At 36.8% G+C, this 20200-nt stretch overlaps 2 protein-coding genes across 2 annotated transcripts; one reads left to right on the top strand and one right to left on the bottom strand.

Moving 5' to 3' along the window:
- Positions 1–2726: 2726 nt before the first annotated feature.
- LOC123922137 lies at positions 2727–4165 on the bottom strand. The gene is made up of 2 exons (XM_045974882.1): positions 3368–4165; positions 2727–3167 (listed from the first exon to the last, which is right to left on the bottom strand). Exons 1-2 carry the CDS (start codon positions 3539–3541, stop codon positions 2727–2729), a joined length of 615 nt encoding a protein of 204 aa, XP_045830838.1. The 5' UTR covers positions 3542–4165.
- A 12342-nt stretch (positions 4166–16507) lies between these two features.
- On the top strand, positions 16508–18005 carry LOC123923591. Its single transcript, XM_045976282.1, has 2 exons — positions 16508–16766; positions 17163–18005. The coding sequence occupies exons 1-2, from the start codon at positions 16605–16607 to the stop codon at positions 17589–17591; spliced, it is 591 nt and encodes a 196-aa protein (XP_045832238.1). The 5' UTR covers positions 16508–16604; the 3' UTR covers positions 17592–18005.
- The last annotated feature ends 2195 nt before the right edge of the window (positions 18006–20200 follow it).

Raw genomic sequence — 20200 nt, 5'->3', positions numbered from 1 at the left:
GAGAAATTTGTTTTCAATATCGTCTACTCCTTTTGAAATAATAAATGTGCAATTATATACTAAAGTTTTATTGTTTTTCCAAAATATTCTAAATTAGAAACTCTTTATATAATGATTAATTGATTTCACGTTATATACTCCAATTTTTAAAATTTTACTCTATTGAGTGGGAGTATTTCAAGTTTAATATTTTGAGAGTTCAATTTTGGAAAAATATAAATTTAGTGTGACATTGTTTGACATGTCCATTGTGTGATAGAGAAAATAGTTGAATATTTGTTTAAATATTTTAACACTTTTGAATTGGTAATTCAACTATAATTCTCTATCAAGTGGGAGAGTTTTACATGTCAACTATTTATAAATATTTGTTGAGACTTAAATCGGGGAAATATTGTCTTATGGTATTTATAATAGTTCGGGACTATTTGTTTTATATATATCCTCAATTGATTTAAAATTGAAGTCTCTTATTTTTCCGCTGCGTAAATTATGTATTTATTATATTGAGTTGATTGTTTCACAGTAATGATCTCTTATGAGTTGACTGTTTAATAGTAATGATCTCTCCCCTAAAATACTAATTTTCCGCATTAAAGGAAATATGTTGAGAATGCGAATTAAAATAATGAATGATCAGTTTAGATGCATTTAAATAATGCATATTTTTACTGAGTCGTGTTCTGACGAAAGATAATGATTCCTATGCAAGAGATTTCATGCATTAATATAGGCCGTTAACACCAAAGTGGAACTGCTTATATTATTGATTTGATGAAACTTTTCTTTGTAGTTTGAGGAATATGTTTATAATTATTGATTCCTATGCAAGAGATTTCATGCATTAATATAGGCCGTTAACACCAAAGTGGAACTGCTTATATTATTGATTTGATGAAACTTTTCTTTGTAGTTTGAGGAATATGTTTATAATTATTGATTCCTATGCAAGAGATTTTATGCATTGATAGGCCGTTACCACCAAAGTGGGACCGCTTATATTGATTGATGAAATTTTCTTTGTACTTTGAGGAATGGTTTTAATTATAACATGTAATTTTCTGCCCAAAGGTGATTATTATATGTTACGATTAAAAATTAATTTTAGATGAAGTTATTGGAGGATGTATTGATCGGAGGAATTTATCTGCCTAAAGGTGACAAATTTCAAAGTTCAATGTATACTCATTGATTAACTTATCTGAGGTTTTGACTGAGGATTTGACCTTAGTTTGTACATTCTGCCCAAAGGTGATTGCACTATTATATTGGCCTCATTATGATAATACTAATGAATTTCTCCACAGATAATTGTTATGTCCATTGAAATGTTGAATATCTTAAATTATAAGAAATTCTTTAAAAATTGTGAAGGAACGTTTGGATAAGTGGGAGTTTTAATATACCACTTGATTAGTGGAAGATAACTTATATTCTTTTGATATGCTTGATTAGTGGGAGTTTGAATTTTATATTAACTCCTTTTATAAATTTGAAATTATTTGAAATACATAAATAAATAAGCTCGGTGTTGTCGGGATCACTTAGCCGGTGATCAACACTATTTTGGAGCTGAGGCATTATATAAATAAATATTATAGCTCAGTGTTGTTGGGATCACTATGCCGGTGATCAACACTATTTTGGAGCTGAGGCATTATATAAATAAATATTATAGCTCGGTGTTGTCGGGATCACTTAGCCGGTGATCAACACTATTTTGGAGCTGAGGCATTATATAAATAAATATTATAGCTCAGTGTTGTCGGGATCACTTAGCCGGTGATTAACACTATTTTGGAGCTGAGGCATTATGGTATCTTAAGAACCATGTAATTTCTCTGGCTTTGAGGCATTTGAGAGAAATTATGTCTAAAATATTGGAGCTCGATGTTGATTAGATCATTATACCGCGGTAGTCAACATTGTTTTGGAGCTTGGACTTGTGGTATCTTATGGACCATAGAATTGCTCTGGCTTTAAGGCATTTGAGAGAAATTGAGGACTGACGAAGAAAATGATAGTATGGTTGAGATCACAAACATATCATTTTCTCGCTACACTCTACACAAATGACTAGTCGACGGAGTTTGGTGGTATTTGTAACCATGGAAGGTGTTGTGTCGATAATGATATAATTACCGCTATGATTCGATATCATTTAACTTTTGTTGGATGGAGTCTTAATTAGATGTTGCATCTTGGGATCATTGTGGCCACATTAAAATATGTTATCAACCCGAGAGTCGTTTTCAAAATGTTTTCTCAAATTAAAAATATACAATTGATTTTGCCCAAGTGGGAGAATGTTAGAATATTTTCCAATATTATGTGGGCTGCAATCAATTGTGAGTTTTGGTTTTAATAAAAACGGGTTGATGTTGTTGTGATCCATTTGATGATGCTTAAGTCCGATAATTGTGATCAGTAATAATGGGCTTGAACACTAATTCTGATTTGTGTAGAAACAAAGTGTAGGCCCAACTCTAGAGTCCATGATGGGTGGTACTAGGGTTGTGATCTTATATAAGATTGGCTAGGTCCCCTTTGCCGTCACGTACAAACACAATAAGCTCATTTGTTGTCTTCCCCATCAAAGACCTCAAAGACCGGAGCAAGTGATAGGCAGAGGAAGACCTTGTCTAGTATATCGATGTTTTCGATATTGGTGCAATTCCGGTAACGTTGCTTTGTGATTATGATTATCAAGTAAGTGTGTTCTAATTTCATATAATATATTGATCTCTAAGTTGTTTATTATTACATCTTGGACAATTTTGCAACTTCTTCTTCTGGCAGCTATAGTTTGAGTTCCAACAAAGAGAAAAAAAGTAGAGGCACATTGATGTCAAAATTATTCCAAATATTTTCCCCCAAAACACAGTAAATATTAAGCTTATGAGAACCAAACATGTTGCATACAACTCAAATTTCTTCTGCTTCTCTAGTAGTGTGCTTCCACTGCTGCTTTCTTTCTCATGTTTTCCTTTGGTAGACATGTTCTTCGATTGTGATACTTTTGGGCTTGAAATAGATGAACTTTGTGTAGATAAACTTGAAAAAGATGATTGAGAGGCTTTCAATTCTTTTTTATGTGTCGAACAATTATTCTTCGACCCACCAAAACAATCAAGGCCGTAATGATTTTGATGTCGAGCTCTTCTATTCTGCAAGCCAAATATTAAAAATTAAATTAGTCTCTAATTTTTGTATAGATCACATTTAAAAAATTTAAATTGCGGTCTACAACTTTAATTGCAGTTGCAATATAGTAATAGTTACAGAGGTCTCTACAACAGGATCACAACTACAATAAAAGGCGCCCTTTAACGGGTTCAACTCAAAATAAGTTATGTAAAAGACTTACCAATATGGTTTCCAATATGACAGCTTTGATCAACTTTGAAACTGTACGTTTTTTAGGGTGCTGCATGAACCAGCTCTCTGAGCAATGAGCAGCAACTTTGGATTCAAGCATGGCATCAATATCAACAACCGGGCGAAAACAATGAAAGAATTTGTTCTTTGGAAAGCTCTTCATGATGTTTGTTGGATGAGTAACTCAAAAGAAAGAAGTTGTTCACAAAGAGAAAACAGAGTAACTCTGTTTTTGATATGTTTTGTTGTTACAACTTAGAAGTTATGACCTTTGGTTTGATAGTTGGCAGTTATTATATATTGTTGACATGACTCACTATTTATGTGAAGTGATAGCTCAATGATTTAACTTTCCTTTGTTTTTTATTCTTTTTTTGTTAGTGAAAGAATTCAAAGTTGGGGGAAGTAAAGAGAGAAGGCCACTTTGGTGCTTCTTGTGAGAGACAAGTTCATGGATGTGAGTTATATATTTTTTCTTTTTAGAAAGAGAGATTTGGAGAAAAAGGAGAGGCTTTTTCAATGATTTTTATTTTCCATTAGCATAAAGGAGATAGAGAGAACTAGGGACTTTATGGTTCAAATTTGATGGGTTAAGTTACCTCGGTGAATATGAATTTAGAACCATGCATTAAGCACATTTTAATACCTCAAAAGACATTGTTTGATAAATCTAAAAAAGTAGTAAGCTTTTATGGAAAGTTGTACTTTTATTAAATTTAGAAGAAATCTCTTTATACCTAACTTCTGAATGAGAAATTACTACAACAAATTCGTGATTTAGCTTAAATAATAGTTTGGCAATGGTTTGTGCGCTATTTTCTAGTAGCTAGCCTATTATGAATTAGCGTTGGTGACTAACCAACGCCAATTACGCAGTTTTGATTGTTAGTCTAAATTTTGATCTTAATTAAGTGCAAGATAATTTTGATTCTCATCGAAAACCATTTTTGTTGAGTGAAATTGTTCGTTTTGGATTTTAAATCTTGACAAGAAGGGAGATTCACGAAACACACTTTCTCCATCCTCACTCGATATGTTTGCGGCACCCGCTCCTTCTGTTTGTGGAGATACGGTAAACATTAATTTCACCTTGGTTCCAAGAGTTCTCACTAAGAAATTAGGGCAAAAATGTTAGAGATATCTTGGCCAGAATTTAATATAAGAATTCAATAACCAATGTCAAATTAGTAGTTTAAGATTTGAATAAAGTGAAACTCGTTGTTGGCTCGTTTTGTCATTATAAACTACACAAAAGGTTTGATATTTGTCCACCTATGTGTGGGTTAGAAATAACTAGTAACTAGCTTATAATAGAAAAGATATCTAGTAGAATGATATTAAAGACCTTTCCACCAAATGGGTTTAAGATACAATTATCGTATATAAATACAATTATTGTATTTTGTTTCTTATCCTGGCCGTCAAATGGATTTTTAACGTGAATAAATGAAATGTTCGGGTTCAAACTCTTGACCACTGCATATATAATATGATATTAATTACTACCAATTAAGCACAAATTGTTAAAATGAATAAATTAGGGTAAAATTATTATTCTCTTTTTATTTATTTATATTTATTCATTTTTTTTATTACCATGATATTGGGACGACTAATCTTCGTCAGGGAACCTGTGGGACACACTGTGATAGGAATTAAGTATAGTTTAATAGTTTATTTTAAATAAATAAAATAGATCTAGGGACAAACCGGTAGAATCAAGTTCTCAAAGTAGGGATTCCAATGATGTAGAATTGAATCCGGTACCAAAGAGAGATTATGCCAAGCATAATACTGAATGAGAGAGTTTTTAGATGAAAAAGATAATTTGTTGAATATTGATTGATTGTTCCAAATGAGGCTCGTTGCTAGGGATGACAATGGGTAGGGTATGGGTAGGGTACTATAGTACCCATCCCCATACCCGCAGATTGAAAAAATACCCGTACCCATCCCCATACCCGCGTGGGTAACAACCTTTGCCCCCGTCCCTATACCCTATGGGTACCTAGGTCCCCATACCCGTACCCGTTACCCGCATTTTTACTAAAAATAAATTGATCAATTATAAAATATCATATAATTTTAATAGAATTAAAAACATTTCAAAGATTTTAATATTGACTAATGAAAATTATAAATAAAATTATTACTAACCTTATGTTAAAGTTCATATTTATGTTAAATATTCACATTATTTTTATATTATGTTATAAATAAACATTTTTATTAAAAATATGTAATAGTTTAGTAGAGTTGTATTGTTTTAAATTGATTTACATATATTATAATATAATAATATAAATAAAATAAATAAATATATATTATGCGGGTATGGGGCGGGGTGGGTACTAAGGTACCCGTACCCGCACCCATACCCGTTCATTTTTGCGGGTAATTACCCATACCCGTGCCCGTACCCAAAATGCGGGTTTTTACCCTACCCGTTGTGGGTAATTTTTGCGGGTACCCTCTGGGTATGGGTCAAATTGTCATCCCTACTCGTTGCCTTTAAATACAACCATCAGAGCTAAAAGAGTAAATAACATAAAATAAATTATTTATTTAAAATAAACTATTAAACTATACTTAATTCCTATCACACACACGAGGTGAGTTCTCTGCTCCCAACCGAATTTTCATCGAACGCATGAGTCAAAAATCGAACTCCTAACCACATACTTAAGGAAACAAAAACCTTTACCATATGAACTAATTCATTCTTAATTCCGTTAAATGGTTAATGCATTAATTATTGTATAGGAGAGAGTCCAATCCAATCCGTTTTGTTTGTTTTGATTCCATTTCCTAAAACAAACCAAAATCCAATTCAATTTTACAAAAAAGTGATACAAAAATCTATAATAAAATTGGGTGGTTTTGTTTTTTTTTTACAAAAAAAAAGGGGTGGTTGTTGCTGCTATATAATTGCTTCCAATTTGTCTTTAAATATCTCAATTGAACTTTGATCGTGATGATCAGAATGATGCGACTTCGCCGGCGTTTTGCGGTGGTTGAGAGCGTTGAGACCCCTGTTGAAACGGAGGGGGGTTGTGTACCTGCAGACACTCCGACGCTCAAGTCAGTTTGTGTTTTAGAGGTTTTCTTAGCTATAAAAAATGCGTACCTTGCAAATGAAATGGAGATGCATATATATAGCCCCCAGCGCTGGGCTAAGGCCCTTGATGGCATTAATGGCCATCAAGTGGCTGCCGGAAAACGGCTTGGAGGCCTTGATGTGCAGTAAATGCTCATCATTCCGGTTTACGGCCGTTACAATACGCAAGGGTATCTGACCGTTAGGACGTGCTCGGATGGTGTATGTGTTCGACACCCTCTGATGCTCGAGCTCTAAGCTCGGCCCAGAACAGGAGCCCCCCAAGTCGTTATGCTCGTAGGCGAGGGTAATGACTTGGAGTTTTATCAATTCATCTTGATTTACCGAACGTACCAGATCCGAGTTGGGCAGCTGAATTTTCGCCGTGTCCCTGTGGTCAAAGTCAAGCTTTGGAAAGGGAAAATCGTTTATTCCAAGTGGTCAACCCTAGGTTTCTGCAGCCGCCTCTCGCATTTATGGGATGTCAGGTGTGGTGACTGGTCCTTTGGGTGGCAAGTTTTGCTATAAATACTTGCTTATCCTTTGGCTTCCCATATCCTGAGTTTGAAGGCTAGTGATGGATAATAGGGATTCCAAGAAGGTTGTTGCTGATGGCTCTGAGTCTCGAAGAGGGAAAAAGAGAGCAGAAGTTCCTAAGCCTGCACCGGCTCGTTCTCAAAAGGGGAAAGAAGCTAAGGTGATGTTCCCTTCCTCGGATACTTCTGATGCCTCAAGTTCCGACGAATCGGCGGATTTTGCTGGGGCAATCGAGGAGTTCCTGAGGGCTCGTCAATCTCCCCACCTCTATCCTCCTGGCCCTGCCTTTGGTGAAGGAGGGTCCCAGGTTGGGAAAGAGGCTAAGATATGGCCAGAGGAGGTGCTGTGGACTGATTCGGATTCCGCGATTAGTTCAGGTTCCGAGCACGAGGATTAGGTGCTCGGTTCTCTTTGTAATCCTCTTCCCTTTGTAATGGACTATCATTAATAAAATAATTCTCTTTTGATTTTTCCGAGCATAATTTATTTGCACTCATGCTTTATGTGTGCTCTTAATTTAATAATGTCGCGGATTTTCCGAATGATTCCGAGCGGACTTTTTGGTCGAAAATCGGACTTCTTTTTCGAGCATGTTTTCGACTTTATGAATTTGTCGAGGAGCGCGGTGTTCTTATTCGGTTGCTGCGTCCTTCCCCGTATTTTTAGCAAAGAAATAAGGGGAATGGGTTCCGAGGATCTTGCATTACCTTTTTTGGTTGCGATTTTCTCGGGATGTGGTGTCTTGGATTTCGCGAGATTTGCGCGAGCAGACGGATGTGACTTGAAAGGACGAGTCGCTTCGTTTCCTTTCGCCACGTGTAAAGACTATTCACATAGCACTTGAGTGGCTATAGTTGAGATTTGAATCTCGAGGTCGTCTTGAACCGTTGGATTTTCGCGCCTTTTCGTTTATCCTGAGATTAAATCTGAGCCACTTGATCGTGATTGATCCGGACCGTTGGATCGATCCTGTGGTTCAGATGGGAGCGGCGCGGGCTTTCCTGTACGGTCGCGTTGGCCTATATATAGGAGGGAGGTTTTTTCGTTTGAAACTTTACAGTTTCTCACTTACTTTCTCCATCATTTTGCCTTTCCGGTTCAAGCTTTCTCTGGTGGTTTTGCCCTTCTTCTGCTCGGTTTCTCTTATGAGAACGGCGCTGATGGCTTCCGATGCTACGGCGAGGTAAAGGTATAGGGTTTCCCCTTCGTTGGGCCGCGTCAGGACTGGGGGTTCGGATAATGCTCGTTTTAAGTGTTGTAGCGCGTCCTCGCATTCCTTTGTCCATTCGAATGCGGATTCTTTTCTAAGTAATTTGAATAAAGGTAGCGCGTGTTGAGCGGATTTTGCGACAAAGCGAGATAAGGCTGTGAGCATCCCATTTAGTGATTGTATTGATTTCTTTGAGTCCGGCGTGGGAAATTCAAAGAATGCTCTGCATTTATCGGGGTTAGCTTCGATTCCTCTTTCGGTTAAGTAAAATCCGAGGAATTTCCCAGCTTTTACGCCGAACGTGCATTTTTCAGGATTGAATCTCATGTTATACTTTCTCGCCTGGTCGAATACTCTTTTTAGATGGGCTGTATGATCGACTTCCTCTTCGGATTTGACGATCATATCATCCATGTAGACTTCGAGCATGTCGCCGATTTCATTATTGAAGACTTTGTTCATCATCCTTTGGTATGTGGCGCCTGCGTTTTTAAGCCCGAAAGGCATTACGTTGTAATAATAATTGCCGGATTCGGTCATAAACGCTGTTTTCTTTTTATCGATTTCAGCCATTTTTATTTGATTATAACCCGAGTACGCGTCCATAAACGATAGTAATTTAAATCCTGATGAATTATCTACTAATTTGTCTATGTTAGGTAAAGGGTAAGCGTCTTTAGGGCAAGCCCTATTAAGATCGGTATAATCAACACACATGCGCCATTTTCCATTCGATTTCTTAACAAGTACAACATTGGATAGCCAGGTGGTATACCTAGCTTCCGAAATGAAATTTGCCTCGAGGAGGTCTTTTACAGCTTTTTCAGCAGCCTCCGCTTTTTCGGGAGACTGCTTCCTACGCCGCTGAACAACGGCACTAGCCCTAGGATCTAAAGTCAACTGGTGACAAGCGACCTCAGGGTCGATACCAGGCATCTCTGCAGCGCTCCAGGCGAACAGTTCAGCATTGTCTTTAAGGCAGGCGATCAGCTGCTTTTTGACCAAGTCGGGGAGCCCAGTTCCAATCTTGATCCTTTTGAGGGGGTCTTCGCCCAAAGGTACCAGCTCGAAATCTCCGTCCGGAATTGGGCGGTAGATTTTCTTTTCAGCCTCGGTGAGGTCCTTTTGCTTCTCTTCCTGATGCTCCTTTTTTGTGAGTCGAGCATCCATGTCGACGGAACCTCCAATAGTGTTTACCCCCGTATTTTTCTTTTCAGTTTTCTTGGGGGTTGCCACGGTGCTTAGATTCTTCGCCGCGGCCTCGAAGCATCTCCTCGCAGCAGCTATGTCGCCGTTGATGGTGGCGACCTGGCCATCCAGTGTGTAGTATTTCAGCTTCAAGTGAACGGTGGACGACACAGCAAATAGCTCCGCTAAAGTAGTTCTGCCGATGATGCAGTTGTACAGCGAGGGGCAGTCGACGACCATGAATTGCGTCCTTACGGATTTCATAGCCTTTTCCTCGCCGAAGGTGACGATGAGATCCACATATCCCCAAGGCTTGGTAGTCGACCCATTGAACCCCTGAAGGTCGGGTCCTACGTAAGGGACCAAGTTTTTCTCCGTCAGCTGTAAAGTTTTGAATAGTCCCGAGTACATTACGTCACACGAGCTTCCCTGATTAACGAGGATGCGGTGGACGTCGAAGTTCGCCATGCGAGCCCTCACCAACAGTGGTATCTGATAGTTTGGCGAGCCCCCAGGGACTTCTGATTTGTAGAAGGCCAGCGGATCGGAGTCTCCCTCAGGTTTGGTGACGGTGATGGGAGTCACCGAGCAAACGTTTTCCAGCTCCTCGAACTTTCTTTTTACCGATCCGAGGGTGATTTTGTTTAGCCCTCCACCTGTTATCACCAGTGCTTTTGGGAAATTTTCCCATGAGCCGTTCAGGTGGGCGTTGAAATGCCTCAGGAGCGCTCCCTCGTCTGACCCCGGGGATGGGAGTGGAATTTCAGGTGCTGAGATGGCAAGCGCCTGAGGGACGATGCCTCTGTTTTCCTGCTCGGGAACATCAATGGCCATTGCGACCTCTTGAGGCTCCCGCCTTTGTTGTTGTTGTTGTTGTTGTGCTTGTTCGTCGTTCTGAACATATCTTCGGGCATAACCCTTCTGTATCAGAATCTCGATGGCATCTTTTAAGTGGACACAGTCCTCAGTGACGTGTCCATGGCTTTTATGATAGCGACAGAATTTCGTCCTATCAGTATTTGCCTTCATGGGCTGCTGTCTTGGGAAGTGGATCCCAGCCTTTTTGAAGTCCGCAGCGGAGACTTCGGCGAAAATGCGATCTCTTGATGCATTCAGTGGAGTATATGTTGTGAATTTTCCCCGAGGAGGTTTGGAATCTTTAATCCTTTCCTCCCTTTGCTTTTCGTTACCTCTTCGCGAGGTTCCAGCTTCGTCTTTTTCGTGGTTCCTGGTTTTTTCTTGACCTTTGGGCCTTCTTAGATCTTTGGCCCTCTGTTTTTCCTCGTAGGCAATGTAATTCTTCGCCTTTTCGAAGAATGCATCCAGTGTTTTCGGCTCTTCGATACCGACAGCTTTAGCAAAGTCGCTGTCCGGATGTAATCCCCTGTCGAGAAGATACAGCTTCATGCCCTCCTCGACCTTCACTTCTACGGCTGCTTTGTTGAACCGTTCGAGGTAGGCCCTTAGAGGCTCGTTCTCGCCTTGGATAATGGCCTCGAGGGTTGCTTCGGTTTTTGGGTGACGCCTCGAGGAAGTGAAGTGAGCCCGGAAACGGGCGCACAGGTCCGACCAAGAGTCTATGGATCCTGGTGCCAAGCTCTTGTACCAAGCCATAGCGCCTTTCCTCAGAGTTGTGGGAAAGAGCTTACACTTGATAGAGCCTCGTACATTTCTGTACTCGAGGAGAGCTTCAAGATTTTCGATGTGCTCGTCCGGGTCTGTCGAGCCATCGTAGGTATCCATTGCCGGTGGTTTCTCGAGTCCGACCGGTAGGGGAAGTTCTCGGATCCTTCGTGAGAGAGGGCCTTGGTGACTGTCCCTCTCTTCCGGGGATCGGTTCCTTTGGCGGCGAGGAGGGTTGTCCCTTCTAGGGGAATGTCTCCTCGGTGGGGTGGAGTTTCGAGATATAGCCTCGTTTCTCCTTGGGCTCAACCTCCTTTCGCTTCTGTGGCGAGGTGGTGAGCGAGACCTGGAGTAGGTTCTGCTCCTCACTGGTGTGGGTGAACGGCGAGCTGGGCGAGCTTGCGCCGTGATCCACGACTCGGCAATTGCGTCGATGCGACGGCTTTGTTGCTCGAGTCTTTGATTCTGCTGCTCGAATCGCTGGTTCTGCTGCAGCAGTAAGTCCGACTGGCGGTTGATTGCATTGACCAGCGCAGCCATCATTTCTTGCATGGGAACGCCCGGAGGGATAGCCACTGCCGGAGTCGCCTGTGGCGGGGTAGCCACAGGGATCTGCGGTTCTTCTGGGTTGTAGGGCTCGTAATGCGCGTCTTGCCCTCCCTGGCCGTCTTCCGTTACGGAGGCGAATTGTCCGTCCAGCGGATGGTACGTCGCGTAGTCCATCGGTGATCCTTGGTTCTCCGCCACGTGCTCCGGGATTTGGTGGTTGTTAACGCCAGCCATTGGTCGTGAAAGGGGTGTTTTGAGGAAGTTTTTAGTTTTTGGTTTGAATAAACAGGGAAACTATTTTCCCACAGACGGCGCCACTGATCGTGATGATCAGAATGATGCGACTTCGCCGGCGTTTTGCGGTGGTTGAGAGCGTTGAGACCCCTGTTGAAACGGAGGGGGGTTGTGTACCTGCAGACACTCCGACGATCAAGTCAGTTTGTGTTTTAGAGGTTTTCTTAGCTATAAAAAATGCGTACCTTGCAAATGAAATGGAGATGCATATATATAGCCCCCAGCGCTGGGCTAAGGCCCTTGATGGCATTAATGGCCATCAAGTGGCTGCCGGAAAACGGCTTGGAGGCCTTGATGTGCAGTAAATGCTCATCATTCCGGTTTACGGCCGTTACAATACGCAAGGGTATCTGACCGTTAGGACGTGCTCGGATGGTGTATGTGTTCGACACCCTCTGATGCTCGAGCTCTAAGCTCGGCCCAGAACAAACTTTATACAAGAACTTTTGTAGTTGCACATTTTTATTTTCCACTTCAAACGCAGTTTGTCTTTTTGCTCACAAAGTTGTGAAGCAGGACAAGTGTCTTCATTTCTACTTAAGCTAATTTGAAAGCAGCATTTTCTTAAAAAATTATTGAGACTTTATGAAAGCAAATAATAAAAGAAAACTATATTATAACAAAATAAATAAACACATGAAAACAATGATATTTTACATTATTGATAAATATGTTAAAATATTTTTCTAAAAGGCACATGAAACTTAGGATACCAATTTCTTAATCTATCTCAAAAAGAGGATACCGGTATCTTAACTAGAAAGGATAATTTTTTTTCTTTGAATCATGTTTTCAAAATTTAATAAATGTCAAATTTCAAATTCATGTTAGGTTCGATATCTGATTTGGGCATGTATCGGTGTTAAATTTTTTACGAAGAGTTTGTTATCAATTTAGGCCTTACAATAGGGCTCGAGAGATTGACTTTTATAATGTGTATAGAGGATATTCGGTTTACGCCAAAAAAAGAAAGTCTCTTTGAGATAGTTTAGAATTTACAAAGACATGAGAGAATTTTGACAAAAAGGAATGATAAAGGAAGAAATAAAAAGATTTAGGTGGGGAAGAGTTTAGGAAGTTGATATTTTCTTCCAATTACAAATACTTCCTAGTTTAGAGAAACGTATATTAGGTAAGGAATTTTCAGAGTTTTAGAGGATTTGGATAATTTTATTTATAAATTGAATCCATGTTGTTATAATATTTTCAAAATATAATTAAAAATATATTAATTATAACTATTTACTATTTTTTACAAATTGACTCTCTCAACAATAAGGTATAAGAAAGAGACTTGTTGATGCCTTGCATAGGAACAACATATATATATATATATATATCTGAATTTGATTGAGTGTTCTTGGTAGTTCTTGTTAATTTTCATTTTAAAAACTTTATGCTAGAGTTTGTTAGAAAATAAATAAATGAGGCAGTTCATACTATTGCAAAAATAGCACATTTTTAATTAGTTTTTTATATTACCATTGATATTCTTAACTATATCTAAATTATTATTACGAATGAAATGTTATAAGCGTAAGAAAAAAAAGAGTTTTGTATCACTAATATTTAGGATAAATATAATTGATGTATTGGAGCCTCCACTAGAAGTATTATGGCTTTATGAAATGGTTATGCCAAAAAAGGAAAACATATTCGCACTAGGAAGACTAAATCTTTATGTGTTTCTTCTAAACTATAAAATATCGCTCCATTACTTTTTCTCGATTTTGTTATCCTTTCCATGAGATACAATTTTTTTTATCCTGCAAATTTATTATATATATTCAAGATAACTACACATAAATGAAGATAAACAATAAACAAATTGTGTTGTTCACTTTTCTAATGGCAAAATCAATCATATGAAAACTACATTCATAGACGTACAAGACAAGATATTATGCATGATATTTTGAACTCTTTTTAGAAGATTCACAGTCTCGGGTGTTTGGAAACCAAAAATACCAAACGTAATTGATATAAAAATATGTTGATTGTCAGAACACGCTTTTCTCAAATTTGAGTGCTTCCTATTCCACAATAAAATCTTAGTCCTTAATAAAATCATCATACATTAAATCAACACATGCATGCATGTTCCCCTCATGTGGGTCAGTACATAAGTCCACATGTGCTTCTTTCTTCACAGATACTTCCGCGCGTCTAAATACATCAAATTGACTCTGACAAAGTCATGCTTATATTTGAAGCTTGGAAGTTCCCTACAAAGAACTGCGTACTCCCCAATTTATCCAAGCACACCTTATACATAAAACATAACAAACTTCATCAATAGAAAATAATGGAATCATCGAGCGATACTTGGTGCTAGTATGATACCTACCGATGATGTAGGTTGGTCTATCCCATTAAAGGAGATAGCTAAAAGAAATTCATGAGCATGTGTTGCTTGATGTTAAATATGCTTGGATCTCATCCCAAAAGCTAGCTTAATGGGTGAGGTTGCTCACACATATTTATACACTTCACATTCCGGGAACTTAAGCAATGTGGGACTTCAAACAATCTCCAACAACACAACAACACATTCAACACTCACCCTCACGCCTAGCGTGGTCCTGGGTCAAATGCTCACATTGCAGTCCTTAACCCGGCTCTGATACCATGTTAAATATGCTTGGATCTCATCCCCAAAAGCTAGCTCAATGGTGAGGTTGCCCTCACATATTTATACACTTCACATCTCGGGAACCTAAGCAATGTGTGACTTCAAACAATCTCCAACAACACATTCAACACTTGCAAATACCTACAAGGGCTTACGAGCTACATAGATTTAGACTAGAATATAAACTATTTATTTAAATAGAGCATGTCAAAGTTTTTTTATAAGCCTATTTAGGAAAACAAGTCAGTTGCAGGCTATTAAAAAGTCTTTTAGGGTCTACTAACATTTTCAGTAGTTTAAGTTTATTATTAATCTATGTTAATTTTTCACATATATAAACGTATTATTATAAACTCGGATTGAAATATGATGTCATACATATATATAGTCATATTCTCTAAAATATCATGTTAAATATCAAAAGGAAGTTTAATCTAATTCATCGGTATATTTAAATATGCTCATGTAAAATAGACTTTTAAACAAACTAACAGATCATATCAAACTTTCAAAAGATCAAACTCAGACTAAAAAGTAAACCTATGATAGGTCACAAACCAAACACCGACCTTTAATTTTTTAACATGCCGGACTTATTCTCAATCCTAATTGGCATATATCACATATTCACATGAGAACGAACAACAAAACCTTTAGGACCATAATTAAGCTATGATTACCAATCTCAACTATATGAGTAAAGCCTATGCTAAGAAAGAGGATTCCTATCAAATTAGTGCTTGTGAAACCGATAGATATGATTTTTTTATTTTAAATTCTTGTTAAAGCTTCTTGCCTAGTTTAATATTTTTTTTGTAGCATATATACTATTCGTCTATGAAGCACGAACATAGACACGAACACCGGACACGACACGGACACTGATACGTCGACATCGATAAAAATTTGGAAAAATGACATAATTTAGTGTAATCATAAGTGTCGATGTCGGACATGAACACCAACATGTCCGACACGGACACACCTAATCTGAGGAATGTCGGTGCTTCCTAGCTACTCGTTCCTCATTGAACACATGCTGCAATATAAACGCGTATAGAAGGAGAGTTGAAACATAAAAACACGCGGGTTTGAAGAATTCCACTGTCAAATATTTTACTTTAAGAAAACTTTCCAAAAGCATTTTTATTTTAAGAAAAGTAATAAGGGGAAATAATTGTGGTAAAATAATCTTAATGCTACTGAAAATTCTAAGGGAATCTTATAAAACGGACTGTAAAATTTCCCAACAGGATCCTATATTTTCTATTCTTATACATGTTTACAATTTCCCTTCATACATATAGAAGTTCATTACTTTTCACGGCATCAATTCTATCTTGAATATACAAACGATGAAAAATGATATTTTGACATCAAAATTTTGATGTCGAATATAATTTACTCCTACTATTTTTTGACCTTTAGTTGTAATTTTTAAAATGTTAGTTGTAGAAGATATAAAGTACTAAAAAATAGATAAAAATAAACATATACGGTATCATATATACCGGCCCATTTATATTTTGATAAAAATAGATAAAAATAAACTCAATTTTATATGTTTTTCTCTCTTTTAAATAGACTCATCTATTGCCACTCGGATTCTTCACGTCTCCGAACTTATAGTGTGAGTCTATCCATCAATTACTGAATCCTAAAAAAGCTAAACTTATCCATTTCTTAAAAAAATGGACAGAATGTTAATCTCCATCTATCTATCTCCTTTATAGTAATGGAAAATACAAATCAAAGAAAACAACTCTCTTTCTAAAAAGAAAAAATAAATATTAAAGTTACATCCTTTAACATGTCTCTAACAAGAAGCACCTAAGTGGCCTTCTATCTTTACTTCCCCCAACTTTGAACTCTTTCACTAACAAAAAAGATGTAAAAAACAAACAAAGAAAAGAAAAACCATTGAGAGCTGTCACTTCACATAAATAGTGAGTCATGTCAACAATATATAATAACTACTACTAACTATCAAACCAAATATAATTACTTCTAAACACAAAAACATATCAAAAACAGAGTTACTCTGTTTTCTTTTTGTGAACAACTTCTTTCTCTTGAGTTACTTAACCAGCAACATCATGAGGAGCTTCTCAAAGAACAAATTATCTAGCTGTTTTCGCCCTGTCGTTGATATAGATAACATGCTTGAATCTAAAGTTGCTGCTCATCGCTCAGCGACTAAGCCTGTTTCGAAGTTTTCAAAGAGCTGGATCAAAGTTTTGTTGTTGGAAACCATATTGGTAAGTTCTTTAGTTAAATGGTTTTAAATTGCTTTTGCGGTCTCAGTTGTCTCAGTTGCAGTTACATTGCGAACATTTAAGATTGCACTAAAATAAGTTAAATTTCTCTCATTTTGCTAATATCTTAAACTTGCATTGTGTTGCAATTGTAGTTTAGACAACATTTTTAAAACTATTTGCATAAGCTCTAAAAAAAGCTGGGCCAAACGAGCCCTTGATAGTTTTATCATGATAAGCGCATAAGCATAAATTTAAGTAAGTTATTTCTATAAAAAAATAAAAAATAAAATCGTCTTAGTATATGCTATAAATTGTTTACATAAGCTATTTTTCTATGTTTTTTCAAACAGTCTCACAATTTTATTGTTAACTAATATTATTATGTTTGGCTTGCAGAATAGAAGAGCACATCATAAAAATCGCTACGGCCTTGATTGTTTTCGCGGGTCAAAGAATAATTATTCGACACATAAAAAAGAAACAAAACCCTCTTTATCAACATTATCTACACACAGTTCATCTATTTCAAGCTCAAAGGTATCACCATCAAAAAACATGTGCACCAAAGTGGAAGGAAAAAAAGCTAACCATGGAAGCACACTACTAGAGAAGCAGAAGAAGTTTGAGTTCTATGCAATGTGTTTGGTTTTCATAAGCTTGGTATTTACAGTATTTTGGGGGAAACTATATGGAATTATTTTGACATCAATATTCCTCTACTTTTTCACTGTTTGCAACTCAAACTATAGCGGCCAAAAGAACTACTACACCAAATATGGATGTAAGGGTCATTATGGAAAGTGTGCTCAAAGTGAACTATCATAATGAGCATTTATGTACTTCCTGAGACAAAGCATTATTAGGCACAGATGGCAGTGACGGACCAAGTAATTTTAGGATGGGAAATGTAACTGAAACACAGATTCACATTTATGCTTTGAAGTACCGACACTCCTGTTAAATATGCTTGGATCTCATCAGAGTTTGTCCTAACATATTTATACACTCAACAGTCCGGGAATCTAAACAAAGTGAGATTTCAAACAAACTCCGACAACACAACTACATAGTGTATGTTTGGTTTCAATTCTGGAGCATCCAGAATTGATTCTGGACGTGTAGAATTGATTCTGACTTGTTTGGTTTCTCAAAAGTAGAATTGATTCTGCCTCCAGAATTGATTCTACTTGAAGCTAGAAATCGTAGCTTCTGATTCTAGAATTGATTTTTACACTCAAATTTTTTGTTCAACTCACTTTTTCATGAATATATCCAAACATAAACCACTTCAGCTTAAAATCAATTTTGGCCAGAATCAATTTTACAGAATCAATTCTGCCAAAATCAATTCTCTCCGCCGCAGAACCAAATACACGCATATTCCATCAACGCCCACTGACACGTCAATGATAATAGTTTGAAAAAATGATATAATTCAATGGAATTATATGTGTCGGTGTCGTACCCTAGAAGATGCCTAATATAAGAAGTGTTTGTCTTTCATAGCATTTATGTCCTTTGCTTTTCTTTTGTATATTGATTTTCTGACATTAGAGTTATCTAACAAGTATGGTTGTATAAAAAGTTGTTGACAGAAGAGGTTATTCAAAATTTACCTCATCAAAGAATTTTCATTTCATGGGAAATTTTTGCCAAGTGTCTCTAATAAATGATTTGAACTAAAAAAAACTTTGGCAATCAATGCTTAAATATACTTCCTTCGATCCTTTTTATAAGAAATACTTTGAGAAAAAATTTTGTTTCTTTTTATAAGAAACTTTGACCAATTTTCAAATGTTCAATTTCACTTATGCCTTTATTTATTATGCGAGAGAATTTAAAAATAAGTAAGTTAGTTGAATAAAGACAAATTAAATAAGAGAGTACTACAGGAATGATTAGACGCTAGCAGTAATAAATTGAAGTGAATAAGTATAGGTATTTTTTTGGTAAAGTTATTTAGTTCCTCAACAATCTTCCCCCCACCCCCCCTAATATAGAATATTCATATTGATTGATTCCTTTGTATTAGTTTTAGGAGAAATATGTCTTACTAATATGGAAGTCAATCAAATAGTAAATAAAGTATGAATAAAATTTCTAATGGATTGAATTCTGTACCTTCGATAAATATTTGACCTTAACTGAATTTCCTCAATATTTCCAATCCAACCGTCTACCGCCTTATAGCTGCCCTAGGCCTCGTAGTCCCTCTCAAAAACAATATGAGAAGAAGGCGGGAAATAATGCACTACTGTTTAAAAGGCTAATAGAAAATATTCCCTCTATTCCACTTTTAAGTATCACAACCGATCTTGTTTTTTAGGGTCAACCCAACACATATATGGTGGCTTAAGACAAATTTTAAATTGAGGCTTTTTAATGCACAAACAAACTATTGTTTAGACGTTCAATTCAAGATTTTAAATTGCAGTTGCGGTCGCCGATGCGGTAATTGTTGTGGCGTAAAATCATTTTGAAATTTCACAAGCTATATAAAATGAAACTACTATGTAACTATACTATTTATCTACCATTGCATAGTTTTAGTTTATTCCATAAACACTAATTTGAATGTTCTTAAAATATACGGTTGAAATATTGTTAAAAATAATATTTTTCATTAGATTTGACACAAATTAGGATTTGAAGTTCATAAATTTTATTTCTTTGTGAGAAAATTTAAACGAACATCCCAAAAAATGTCTAATGCGGCTTCTGATGCGGTTACGATGCGGCGGTACACGTGAATTAAGATCACACCGCAATTGTGGTGCGATGCGGAAACTACCGCATCAATAATACTGCAGCCGCAATTGCGGATGTGAACTGCAATTTAAAACTTTGGTTCAATTTGTTGTAATATGTTTCCAAACAATGTAATTTGTTATTCAAAAATTAGGTATATAGAAATTTATTCTTTCTGTAAAAAAAAAAATTAAAATTATTCTTAATTTAATAAAAATACAACTGTACTTAAAAACTTATTTCTTTAGACTTGTTTAACAATGTCTTTTGAAATATTAAATTTTGCTTAATGCATGGCTTTAAATTCATATTCACCAAAAGATAACTTAACCCATCAGGCATCAAACTTGAACCATAAAGTCCCTAGTTTTCTCTATCTCCTTTATGGTAATGGAAAATAAAAATCAAAGAACTTTTCTCTAAATCTCTCTTTTTAAAAGAAATAATATATAAAACTCACAAGAAGCACCTAAGTGGCCTACTCTCTTTACTTCCCCTTACTTTTTGAACTCTTTCACTAACAAAAAAAGAGAAACCACTGAGCTATCACATCACATAAATAGTGAGACATGCCAACAATATATAATAACTACCAACTATCAAACCAAAGATCATTACTTCTAAACACTAAAACATAGTATCAAAAACAGAGTTACTTACTCTGTTTTCATTTTGTGAATAACTTC

Source organism: Trifolium pratense, linkage group LG4, assembly GCF_020283565.1.
Source record: "Trifolium pratense cultivar HEN17-A07 linkage group LG4, ARS_RC_1.1, whole genome shotgun sequence".
Taxonomy (NCBI): domain Eukaryota; kingdom Viridiplantae; phylum Streptophyta; class Magnoliopsida; order Fabales; family Fabaceae; genus Trifolium; species Trifolium pratense.
The sequence above is the reverse complement of the archived record's forward strand: the minus strand, read 5'-3'. Positions and strand labels throughout refer to the sequence as shown.